The sequence below is a fragment of the Ornithorhynchus anatinus genome, chromosome X1, assembly GCF_004115215.2.
Source record: "Ornithorhynchus anatinus isolate Pmale09 chromosome X1, mOrnAna1.pri.v4, whole genome shotgun sequence".
In the NCBI taxonomy this organism is placed as follows: domain Eukaryota; kingdom Metazoa; phylum Chordata; class Mammalia; order Monotremata; family Ornithorhynchidae; genus Ornithorhynchus; species Ornithorhynchus anatinus.
In genome coordinates, this window is record NC_041749.1 from 51,338,364 (window position 1) to 51,351,519 (window position 13,156).

Genomic DNA, 13,156 nt, shown 5'->3' on the forward strand with positions numbered 1-13,156 from the left:
TGAAGTGTTTCCAGTCTCATTTTTAGTGCAGTGAAATCCAACCAGATAGACTCCTGCGCCCACCCAGGGGGTCAGTGGACAGAGAGATGGAGGGGTATCATTCAATCAGTGGTATTGATTGAGCACCTACTAGGTGCAAAGCTTGGGAGAGTAGGGTATTAACCGAAGTTCCATGCCACCATGGAGCTAACATCTCTGGGGCAGGCAGTTTTTGTTGATGAAAAAATCAGTGCTGATTAGTGAATACAAAGCCAATGACTTTCTTAGAATGACTGTGGCCTTCAGTGGCCAACTGTAGGAGGGGCTGCATGACTTCACCCTTGAAGAATCCGACCTTTGAGCACAGACATCTCAGGCATCTTCAGTCTGAGGGTTGATTGGGCAATCAATCAATCATATTTACTGAGCACTTACTGTGTGCAGGGCACTGTATTAAGAGATTTGGAGAGTATAACATGGCTTAGAGAAGCAGCATGGCTTAGTGGAAAGGGCAAGGACTTGGGAGTCAGAGGTCATGAGATCTAATCCTGGCTCTGCCACTTATCAGCTGTGTGACTTTGGCCAAGTCACTTAACTTCTCTGTGCCTCAGTTCCCTCATCTGTAAAATGGTGATTAAGACTGTGAGCCCCACATGGGACAAGCTTGTATCTACCCCAGCGCATAGAACAGTGCTTGGCACATAGTATGTGCCAAACAAATACCGTCATTACTATTTACAACACAACAATATAAGAGATGCATTCCCTGCCCAAGAGGTCAAATGCCTGCTCCAAGTCATGGGATGGGCTTCCACTGGCCAATGTCTCATTATGCAATAGTTTTTTTGTTGTTTTTTTAGGTCATTCCAAATTATTCCTCCAGGAGTGAGTACGAGAAACTGTTTGCGATGGGGGTCACAATGTAAGTTGCCAAAGTCTTATGCTGTTAAGTCTCAATGACTCACAACTGCATTTTCCACTTTTTAGATTACTCATGTCCCTTGCTTCTTCTCCTCCATCCTGGGCAATATCTCTAGCAGAGGGTGAAACAGAAGACAGAGCAGGTGAAATGCAAATTGCCCAAATGTTACTATTCATTCCATAGTATTTATTGAGCGCTTACTATGTGCAGAGCACTGTACTAAGCGCTTGGAATGTACAAATCGGCAACAGATAGAGACAGTCACTGCCCTGTGACGGGCTTACAGTCTAATCGGGGGAGACAGGCAGACAAGAACAATGGCAATAAATAGAGTCAAGGGGAAGAACATCTCATAAAAACAATGGCAAATAAATACAATCAGGGTGATGTACATCTCATTAAACAAAATAAACAAAATAAATAGGGGGTGCTGAGGGGGTGGGACGGGAGTGGGGAGGAGGAGAGGGAAAGGGGGGAGAAGAGGGTTTAGCTGCAGAGGGGTGAAGGGGGGGGTAGAGGGAGCAGAGGAAAAAAAGGGGGGAGCTCAGTCTGGGAAGGCCTCTTGGAGGAGGTGAGCTTTAAGTAGGGATTTGAAGAGGGGAAGAGAATTAGATTGACGGAGGTGAGGAGGGAAGGCATTCCAGGACCACGGGAGGACGTGGCCCAGGGGTCGACGGCGGGATAGGCGAGACCGAGGGATGGTGAGGAGATGGGCGGCAGAGGAGCAGAGGGTGCAGGGTGGGCAGTAGAAAGAAAGAAGGGAGGAGAGGTATGAAGGGGCAAGGTGATGGAGAGCCTTGAAGCCTAGAGTGAGGAGTTTTTGTTTGGAGCGCTGGTTGATAGGCAACCACTGGAGGTTTTTAAGAAGGGGAGTGACATGCCCAGAATGTTTTTGCAGGAAGATGAGGCGGGCAGCGGAGTGAAGAACAGACTGGAGCGGAGCGAGAGAGGAGGAAGGAAGATCAGAGAGAAGGCTGACACAGTAGTCTAGCCGGGATATAACGAGAGCCTGTAGCAGTAAGGTAGCCGTTTGGGTGGAGAGGAAAGGGGGGATCTTGGTGATATTATAAAGGTGAGACCAGCAGGTCTTGGTAACGGATCAGATGTGTGCAGATTACAGCAGAAGGCAGGACGTTCTGGAGAAAATATATCCTTAGAGTCGCTATGAATCAGAAATAACTCGATGTCTCTTGATAATAATAATAATCATGAATAAATGAACTGAGGACAGAAATCAATATTCAAGTGCTTGCTGAAGAACACAGTTGACCTCACAAAGGGTTTCGACCACCGACAGAGATTTGGATTAAATATCAATGAATCGATGGTATTTGTTGAGTCCTTACTATGCGCAGAGAAAATTAGCAGACACTTTCCCTGAAATATAAAAGAAAAGATTCCTGCCAGTGGGGTGGATGATGGTTAAATTTTGCTGTGAAGGTCCCAGGGTTGGGGGTTAGTATTTCCTTCTTTATGCAGGGGGTGGGGGTAGTATTTCCACTCACTTTTTTTTTTAAATGTAGTATTTGTGAAGCATTTAAGTAGGCATGAGGCACTGTACAAAGTGCTAGGGGTGATACAAGCTCACAGCTTCGATATAGTCCCTGTCCCTTGTGGGACTCTCAGTCTTCCTCCCCATTTTACAGATGAGGTAACTCAGGGAAGAGAAGTGACTTGCCCATGATCACACAGCACACAACTGGAGGAGGCAGAATTAGAACCCAGGTCCTTCTGACTCCCAGGCCCATGCTCTATACATAAGGCCACGCTACTTCCCTGCTTCACTTGAGAAAAAAAAAAAATTAACCCCCACCCCCCCCAACATACACTTACTATGTACCAAGCACTGAACTGTACTAGGATAGGTACAAGGTATATACCCCATTCACTGATTGATCAACAAGTACGAGGAGCAGGGCTGGATCCGGGGCACTGTTGGAGTAAATCGCAGACTTTGCCTTTTTCTTTTGTTTTTTTCTTGGCATTTGTTAAGTGCGTACTATGTGCCAGGCACTGTATTAAGCACTAGGGTAAATATAAGCTAATTAGGTTGGACACAGTTCCTGTCCCACATGAAGTTTACAGTCTTCATACCCATTCTATGGATGAGGCAACTAAGGCACAGGGAAGTGAAGTGACTTGCTCCAGGTCATCCAGCAGACAAAAAGTTAGTTAGCAGCTGCGGTGAAGAGGTGATGATGGAGGAAATTCAGGGAAGGTCCAACCCTCTCACCTTTCCTCCATGGAAGGGACGGTTTTAGCTCCAGAACAAAGGCATTCAGCTCTATTCTCCCCTTCCTGTGGGTTCTAACTTTGCCGCTTTCTGGAAATGGGAGCGGTGACATCCCCGATATCCACTACTTCACATGGCACTCTCCCCTCTATCTAGAGCTCTGTTTGTCTGGATCAATCAAGAAATCAGTGGTATGTATTAAGCACTCATTGCATGCAGAGCACTGTACTAAAGAGCCTGGGAAAGTACAATGCAATAGCGTTGTTAGATGGGATCCCTGGAGCAGAGACTCTCCAGATATTTCAGCTGCCTAGGTTGTGGGGGTGGGGGAAAGCCAGTATGACGCTAAACAAAAACAAGGGAATGCTAAGGGCGAGTGCAGAAGAATGTCTATGGTGTGGATGTCACTGTTTACAAGTGGTGTTCTTTGCTATGGACAGGTACGGACAAATGACGGCGGGAAGCTATTGCTACATCGGACCCCAGGGAATTGTTCACGGCACAGTGGTAAGGTAACTGGGGAGGTTATTTCCTGGACAGAGAAATGATTCCTGGCAGGATGGTCATAGCACCTACGGAAGATGTAAATATTTGGAAAAGTACAGGAAGTGAAAATTCCTCCAAAGAACCACTTTCTTCTGCCCTTTTCTACAGCTGACCATGCTAAATGCAGGCCGTCGTTACTTGGGAGTGGAAAACCTAGCGGGGAAGGTTTTCGTCACTTCTGGCCTTGGAGGGATGAGCGGGGCACAAGCCAAGGCAGCGGTCATCGCTGGGTGTGTGGGAGTTATAGCCGAGGTGAGAACACCGTGCTTTTGTTTTTGGCCTTCGTTTCCTCTCTCTGCTTTTTTCCACTCATGAGTTTTACAGGTCTACCCTGGGGGAATAAAATTGGCTGGAGGAGGAAGAAAATTGGGCACCCAGTTATTGGATTCTCATACATCAAGGCAATGCCCCATCTGTGTGTTCATTATCAGGGTTTGTCAGTGGAAAGGAGAAGTCCTGCTGTCTAAAATAACAGCTGTCTGCTCCCTGGAGGTTCTAAGTAACTAGAAGCTCTGTTCTGTTCTCCTCTAGACTGTAAGCTCGTTGTGGGCCAGGAGCATGTCTTCCAACTCTTATATTGTTACACTGTACTCTCCCAAGTGCTTAGTGCAGGGCTGTACAGACAGTAAGCACTCAATAAATAAAATTAATTGATTCTCCCTCCCCCTCAGACTGTGTCCGAACTGATTATCTTATCTCTGCCTCAGCACTTAGTAGAGTGCTTGGCACATAGTAAGCACTTACAAAGACCCCAGTAACTGTGGGAAGCAGTATGGCCCAGCAGAATTAGCACAGGGCTGGGACTCAGGAGACCCAGGTTCTTAATTCCTCTCTGCCACTGGTCTGCTGTGTGTCCTTGGACAAGTCACTTAACTTCTCTGCGCCTCAGTTACCTCATTAGTAAAATGGGGATTAAGACTGTGAGCCTCATGTAGGACAGGGACTGTGTCCAACCCAATTTGCCTATATCTACTACAGTGTCTGGAGCATAGTAAGGACTTAATAACACAATTACTATCATTTCTATTATCATAATTGTTATCGTTAGCTTAAAAAATGCACATGTGGTGAGAGGCCATCTATAAGAGGCCAGTACGAAGTTGGACTGTTGATAGGGATATATTTGGTCACAGAGTACCTCATTAAAGTTTAACCCTGAACTCATGACCCCCATGAGTCTGTTGGGAGAGATGTGTTCACAGAGTCACTACTGGTCAGAAAGAACTTGCCAGTGTAAGACAAGACAAGCCAGTGCATCTGTTGAGTGGTTCTTGCAATATGAGGCTATTAGCAGGGGGCAGGTCCAATCCAGCATGACAGTCATTCATTCATAACTTTCGCTGAGCTGAAAGGGATCTCAAGATGTCCAGAACTAACTGCAAGACCAAGGCTAGAACCAGTGTCCTTTATTCCAGTGAAGGGAATTACTTCAAGGTGACTAAACCCTAAACTACAGAATAAATATCAGTCAATCAATCAGTAGCTGTTATTGAGCACCTACTGTGTGCGTTGAGTGTACCAAGAACTGGGAGAATGCAACAGACTGCCATGTAAGGGTGTTCTATAGGCAAGATGCAGCGCAAGACTGCAGATGGGGAGAGAGGTCAGGCAGGCGAGAACGATTTGGAAGTCATCCACATAGACCTCTGAAGGTATGAGTTCCCTGAGGAAATGAGCATAATGAGTATACATAGACTTGTGAGCCCCATCTTGGACAGGGACTGTGCCTGACCTGATTAACTTGTACCCACCCCAGGCTTAGAACAGTGCTTAACACAGACTAAGTGCTTGGGAACCAGAGAACCTGGGTTCTAATCGTGGCTCTGCCCTTTGCCTGTTCCAGAAGTTTGGACAGGAATGGGAGCAGTGAAATGGGACCGTAGTTGGATGGTGTAGTAGAGAACACTTTTTTATTTAATTAACAGATTGTGTTATTTGTTAAATGCTTACTATGTGTCAAGCACTGTTCTAAACACTGGGGTAGATACAAGCTAATCATGTTGGACATATGGGGCTCACAGTCTTAATCCCCATTTTACAAATGAGGTAACTGAGAAGCACAGCACAGAGAAGTTAAGCGACCTCCCCAGGGTCACACAGCAGACACATGGTAGAGTCAGGATTAGAACCCAAGTCCTCTGCTTCCCAGGCCCGTGCTCTATCCACTAGGCCATGCTGCTTTAGTATGGGGGAGACTTGAGCATGTTTGAAGGCAGAGTGGACAGAGCCATCAGATAGTAAGTGATTGAAGATGGCAGTTACAGAGGGGAAAAGGATGGGAACAAGTGCTTTCAGAAGATGAGAAGGACTAGGGTTGGAAGCATCGGTCGAGGGGGGAGATTTTGAGAACACGTGGGAGGTCTCTTGAGAGACAGCTGAAAAGGATGAGAAAATGGATGAAGGAGTGGGAGGGAGTTGGGCATGTGTGTTGTGGGGGGAATTTTGGGGAGCTCACACCTGATGGTTTAAACTGTGCTAGCAAAGTACTACTTGAGGCCAACAGGAGCAAGAGACAGGTGAGAAGGGGTCACTGGGAGCATCAAAAGGGAGTTGAAGGTCTAGAGCTTCAATTTAGGAAGATGAAATGCTTTCCAATCTTTCCTACCTGGAAAAATGAAATGTTAGAAACTATTTTTTTTTTAATCATTGGAAAAGTTTCGTGAAATCTGACCAATCAAAACATGACAAAGATATTGCAAGAAATGTGAGTTTCAGCGGAAAGAATGTAGTTTCACAGTAAGCCTTTTAGAATGTGGAATCTGGAGCTCGGCCAATAAAGTGCAACCCTGGGGAGTTATCCCCTCTCATGTGGATCAGACCCAGCAATACTAGCTTCTTTATTGCTCCACCACTAAGAGTAGAAAAGAATACCACTGGCCCAAGTAATTTTATTACTAAGCATGCAGGGATAGGGCAGGTGGCAGAAGGAAAGTGGCAAGGATAAGGAAGCCCTATTTTTAACTTTGCTCTACAGCAATTGCATTGGCTAACAAATCCCAGCTTTGAAATTTTGTTTATTGCCCTTGAGCAATCCAATCACAACAGTCCTCAGAGTGACTCTAATTTTATGCATACTTCTGTGAACTCTGGGAACATCTATATGGGTGGGTATGTAAAAGCCCACGCTATATTTAAAGGCCTACCTTGGCTAATAATCCCTAATTAAAAACTTGTTGGTGCTCGATAGTAATTACCTTGCAAGTTCTGGCCTTCACTTTTCTAATGTGTTATTTCTCTGCAATAGCAAAGAGAATCCTTTTTTAGAAATAGAATTGAATTAATGCTCAAATCCAAAGTTCATTTAAAGAGTTCTATGGACTTTCAAGTTAGTTTGTTTTTGGGTGGGGAAGGGATTCATTAAATAAGGCTAAACCTAGGTTCTGGATTTGAGTATTGGGAAATGATTTTTAAGTGCTTTAACTTCAATAAAACCCAAATTAAGTTTTTTCCAATACTTTCCTTCCCGGTTTTTTAGAAACCAGATTTGTTCTAATGAAAATCTGACCCCTGTATATCTGATTTGCTTACATGGAAATTAAGATGAAGTTTATTAAGAACAATTCAGTGTTAGTGGATCTTTTACAAAACCTCAAAACCAGAAACCTGCTTCACACTAATACTAAAAAAAGTCCTAAGAGGTTTCACCATAATTCCAGACACATACATTGTGACTACAATGCAAACTTGGCCCAGTCCCCTACTGATAAACACTGTGATGGGTCTAAGCTTTTGGTCTAGTAGCTGTTTATAAAGATAGGTTACATACCTTTCTTTAATAGTTGCCCATTTCCCTTAGGGGTTCTTTCATAATTCTCAGGTGGATATCATCTGGTCCTGATGATTTGTTTTTTGTTGTTTTGGGTTTTTTTAATGATATTGGTTAAGCATTTACTATGTGCCAGGCATGGGGTAAGCAAGGGGTAGGCACAAGAAAATAAGGTTGGACACAGCCCATGTTCCACATGGGGCTCACAGTCAAATGATTTACATTTAGTTTATCTATTTGGTCTAAAATACCCAGTGGGAATACCACAACCTGATCCGGGTCCTTCAGTGAGTTTCCAAGCAATCACCTTTTCATCCCTGAAGGAATCTTTAGTTCATGATCATCAAGTGGCTCCAGTGAATCCCTAGAAGGCTTCTGGCTTTTGATATATTTGAAGAATCTCTGGTTAATAATAGCTAACATCCCTTGTAAAATGCTCTTCAAATTCCTTTTTGGCTTGCCTAATTTCCCATTTGCACTTGACCTACAACTTCTAATGGGCTGTCCTGTTCTTCCCACTTGGGTGAGCTTTTCCTGTTTGAAAGAATGGCTTTTTCCCCCTGACAGAAGGATGTAGGTTTTAATCCCGGTTCCTCCACTTGTCTGCTGTGTGTGACTTTGGAGAAGTCACTTAACTTCTCTGGGCCTCAGTTACCTCATCTGAAAACTGGGGATTAAGACTGTGAGCCCTCTGTGGGACATGGACTGTGTCCAAACTGATTTTGGTTTATCTATCTCAGTGCTTAGTACAGTGCCTGGCACATAGTAAGCACTTAACAAATACCATTAAAGAAAGAGGAAAAAAAAGACAGATCCCGGACAGAGAGAGATCTGCAATGCTTCTCCCTCTGCTTTGGGCCAGAATGCTGAGAAAGGATAATGATGATGATGATGTTGGTATTTGTTAAGCGCTTACTATGTGCCGACAATGTGTTTATTACTCAAGGCCACAGCTCTGATTCTTTTTTTTTTGAAAACCACTGGCTTCTTAAGTCCTCTAAACTCTACTCTGTCTTGACATCAGGATAAAACAATCATCTGATGTTGCCCACAGAACAATCTTGGAACATTCTCAGTTCCTTTCCTCCAAGAACTTTGAAACACTTTATAAACATTCCCTAACTGCAAGGACTTTGCAGATATTCCCTAACTGAACCCCAAACCCCAGCAGCAACAGCCCCACCCAGAGAGCCCTATAGGCTTTAAATTCCCCCCAAAACCCTGTGTGAGTTGTGGGGGGTATCCCCAAACAGTGCTATTCTCCAATTTACTCCTAACAATTTCACTGTCTTTGCTGGTGTTTTAAACTCACAGTACTCTCTGGGATAACAATGGCATATGTTAAGCGCTTACTATGTGCAAAGCACTGTTCTAAGCACTGGGGAGGATACAAGGCGATCAGGTTGTCCCACTTGGGGCTCACAGTCTTCATCCCCATTTTACAGATGGGGTAACTGAGACACAGAGAAGTGAAGTGACTTGCCCAAAGTCACACAACTGACAAATGGCTGAGCCAGGATTCGAACCCATGACCTCTGACTCCCAAGCCCAGGCTCTTTCCACTGAGCCATGCTGCAGTTAACAGTACCCCTGCTGGGGCTCATTCTGTGCACCAATGTCCCTGAAAGGACTCAGATTGGGTCCCAACCTGGCTTCTATGGTTAGGATATGCTGTGGTTGGGGCCCCAGGGCCTGAAGCTGGGCCAGTATACTGGTGGACTCTTGCTTTCTCCCTCCAGTTCCACCACAGTTTGCGGAACTTTGTTTTATTACATGTTAATGAATCTTAGTCCTTCGAGATAATCCCATTCAGCGGTGCTTTAAAGAATTGCCTGACTTGGTCTCTGCACACTTTACTATGAATTCACCCTTTCCAAGCAGGGAATGGTGCTGGGGAAGAGGGAGGTGGGACTTTAAACTGAAAGCCATGTGATGTGATCCAGACTGTCCCAAGTCCCAGGTGGAGGGAGGTCTCTTCACTCTGCCTTCCACAGCAGTCCTGCCTTGCAGCCCCAGCTGGGCAATGTGGAAGCTGGTATCTGTGAGGTGGGCTGGGACCCTGGAGGAAGAGTTTCACTCCAAAGATAAGATGGAGGTGGAGAAACAGGGAGTGGGGACAGATAGGTGGAGAAGAGAATTTACAAATACTTAAATTACACTCCTATCATCCCTGCTCCCTCTCAGACTCAACCATCCATTTAAGGAGAGGAGGGACCAGGGTCTTGCAATCCACACCACACATGGTGCTGGCAATGGTTCCAGGCAGTTATCTTTTTGCTGGATCCCTGATGCACAAAGTGAGTCACCCCAGCCTCCCAGCAGGAAAGACCAGTGGGCAGAAGTCCAAAATTGGCTTCAGGGCCACCTCCAGCATCCAAGCAGACTGGTGGTGGGCTGATAGGGGCAGTGAAGAATGACCAGAACTCCTACCTCACTGCTCTCCTAATTGCAGTCCTTCAGCCTTATCTTTCAGACATTCTCTTCAAGTATATAAATTTACCACAGAAATCAGAATCAGTGTTGTGAAAGATTTTAATTGTTCTAAGGAAAAGACTTACATTTTATTGCCTATCTGGACCTTAACCCATGCTTTACCTGTGCAATCACTTATTCTCATTAAAACAAAGTGACTGAATGATGTTCTGTAAAGGGACAGCTGGACAGCCACATAGATGGGCATCTCCCTTGGGCAGTAAGCCCCATAAGGGGCAGAGACTATATCCGATCCGATTCTTTTGAATCTACTCCAGCGCTTAGCAGAGTGCTGGTACTGTAAGCCTATTACAAAAACCATGATTATTATTATAATTGTTATTATTCTAGCAAAAACAATGGGCAGGATCAGAAAGTCAACAAGTGTAGAGTGTAGTGGTAAAGAGAAAGTGGCCAATGGCCACTGGAGAGCAAGAGTTCAGAAAATGTCTTCTTACTATACTGGGCCTAATGGAGGCCCTCAGCTTGACTCATAACTAAGTGGGGACAAGAGGTCAACACAAACTTGCCCTCCTTCGGCCAGCTGATTCACCAAGGAAGAGGAATCATAAATTACTCCTCTGCCCAAATGTAGACACTTTGGCAGACAGCCACTCCCCATGCATGGGCACTACTACCAAAGTAGGTGGTATTTCAGGAGGAGGGGTGCCTTGGGAAGGCCATAAGTGAGCAGGGCAGGTCCTGGGGGGGGACAAAGAGAACGATTGCCAGGGCCAACCATTTTAAGGGACTGTCATCTGGGGGAAAATCATCCCTGGAAATGATAGCTCCTGATCTTGGTTTGAGTGTGGCTTAAAGACCAGAAGTTCCACAATGTCAAGTAGTTCCATTCCTTTAAACCCCTTCTTCAGATGGGAGCAGTTCTGGTCTGAACTTGGAATGGGCTGCGGGCAGAGAATTTGGCACAGAGAGTGGTATTTTCCACCCACTGTGAAAATCCACCACAGAGCTTCCTCTCTGTGAGGAAATATTGGACTCAGTGTGCAATCTTTGTACTTCTTCTCTCAGGTTGATAAAGCTGCACTCGTAAAGCGTCACCAGCAAGGTTGGTTAATGGAGATCACCGACAACCTGGATCACTGCATTACTCGGCTGAGGTACGACTCATAAATACTATTTGTAAGACTACAGGTGAAGGGCATTCCAGAGGGCGTTAAGGAGGATCTGCTTTCCATCAGCCACTCAGGACAACAGTTTTTCTCTTCCAAGTGCCTCGTAGCCTGACGTCCTCCCTCACAGCATCCCTCTACATGTTCGGAAGCAGAGCTATTGAGATTAAGTGGTTTTCCTATGACCACTGAGGTGCCTAAAGTGGATTGGGGAAGTGAAAATGCTAATAACTCATTCAATGCCTCTGTTTTACCCACTGATTTTTTTCATTGTTTTGCAGTTTTTTCATTTTTTTAAGGACTCTGTTCTTTGTCACACCTAACATCCAAGTAGTGCTCTAATGTGTCTTGCAGAAACCGACGACCGCAAAAAATAATTTTGAGGTGGTGGTGAGGGGAAAGAATTAAATTGTTGCCCTCAAGAATGGGGACTTCAGCATTACATACTGTTAATTGAATCACTGAAGGAAGCTGAATTATGGTGGTCATTCATCAAGTTTTGTGACAGACAGTCCAGTTTTCAGTTAGTCTGCCCCCCGTCTGCTATAGACATGGCACCGGGAACCTCTATGTCCAGTATGTCAATGTTCAGCCACTCAGCCTCCCTCCTCCTCTGCTCCTACTGCCAGGTTTCTTGACTCAGAAGCAGCATCCATGTTCACACGGACTTGGGAAGGAATCACTGACTTTGGAACAAGTAACTTGGGAAGTCAGGAGTCTCCCTGGAGAAATGCTCTAGATTCGGGAGAACTTGGCCTTCTTCAGCAAAACAGAGCATATTATATCATCAGGCTATCCTGAGGGTCCGGCATAGCACATTAAATTTCAGATGCCCCTCGTTGTCTGGTATTCTAGAGTGCTATCAGTGTCCAGCCTAAGCAGAATGCCTGAGGCAGACTATGTAATCCTGGGCTGTCAGGACACATTCTGGCCCCTTAGCACAGAGGGACCAGGCCAAGATAGAAGTAGAGGCTGAGCTTTAACTGGGAAGCACAAGGCTTGATGAAGGGAATTTAGGAAAAATGGTGAAACAAAAAACTTCTCCACAATCCATGGTCCCAGCAGGCAAGTGATCTTGGCCTGACCGATCCCTAGGATTTCATCCCTTTTCTCACTGCCCACCCCCTTCCCTGAATTCCCCTTTTTATTCATTCATTCAGTCATATTTATTGTTTGCTATGTGCAGAGCATTGTACTAAGCGCTTGGGAGAGTACAATACAACAATAAACAGACACATTCCCTGCCCACAATGAGCTTACAGTCTGCGGGGGGGAGACAGACATTAAATAAATTAATTACAGATATGTACATAATTGTTGTGGGGTTGGGACTGGAGAAGAACAACCTCCTGTCTCTCCTGACTCTAGTCCATACTTCACTCTGCTGCCCGGGTCATCTTTCTACAAAAACGTTTAAGAAGTGTCACCCCTCCCCCTGCCCAAAATCTCCATTGTTTGCCCATCCACCACCTTATCAAGCAAAAATTCCTCACCATTGGCTTTAAAGCACTCCATCACCTTGCCCCCACCTACCTCACCTTGCTTCTCTCCTTCTACAACCCAGCCCGCATACTTCACTCCTCTGGTGCGAACCTTCTCACTGTGCCTCGATCTCACCACCGACCCTTGGCCCATGCCTTGCCTCTGGCCTGGAATGTCCTCCCTCCTCAAATTTGCCCTCCCTGCCTTCAAAGACACACATCTATTGATGGCACATCTCCTCTAAGAGGCCTTCCCAGATTAAGCCCCACTTTTCCTTATCTCCCACTCCCTTCTGTGTCACCTTGACTTCCTCCTTTTGCTTTTCCCCCTACTTGCAGCCCCAAAGCACTTATGTATATATCTGTAATTTTATTTATTTGTATTGATGTCTGTCTCCCCACCTCTAGACTGTGAATTCGTTGTGGGCAGGGAATGTCACTGTTTGTAGTTGTTCCAAGCTCTTCCAAGCTCTTTAGTACAGTAAACACACAGTAAGCGCTTAATAAATATGATTGAATGAATGAATTAATGAACAAAGGGAGTAAGTCAGGATGGCATAGAAGGGAGTGGAAGAAGAGGAAAGGGGGGCTTAGTCAGGGAAGGCCTCTTGGAGGAGATGTGCCTTC

The 13,156-nt window shown here is 45.3% G+C and overlaps 1 protein-coding gene across 2 annotated transcripts in view; it reads left to right on the top strand.

Moving 5' to 3' along the window:
* The window catches only part of UROC1 (urocanate hydratase 1), a 73,458-nt gene that overhangs the window by 14,635 nt on the left and 45,667 nt on the right, over positions 1–13,156 (top strand). For both annotated transcript variants that reach the window (XM_029051330.2, XM_029051331.2), the window contains exons 6-9: positions 840–901; positions 3,575–3,641; positions 3,789–3,932; positions 10,948–11,036. In XM_029051330.2, the coding sequence (XP_028907163.1) occupies positions 840–901; positions 3,575–3,641; positions 3,789–3,932; positions 10,948–11,036 (362 nt within the window). The remainder of the gene's footprint in view (positions 1–839; positions 902–3,574; positions 3,642–3,788; positions 3,933–10,947; positions 11,037–13,156) is intronic.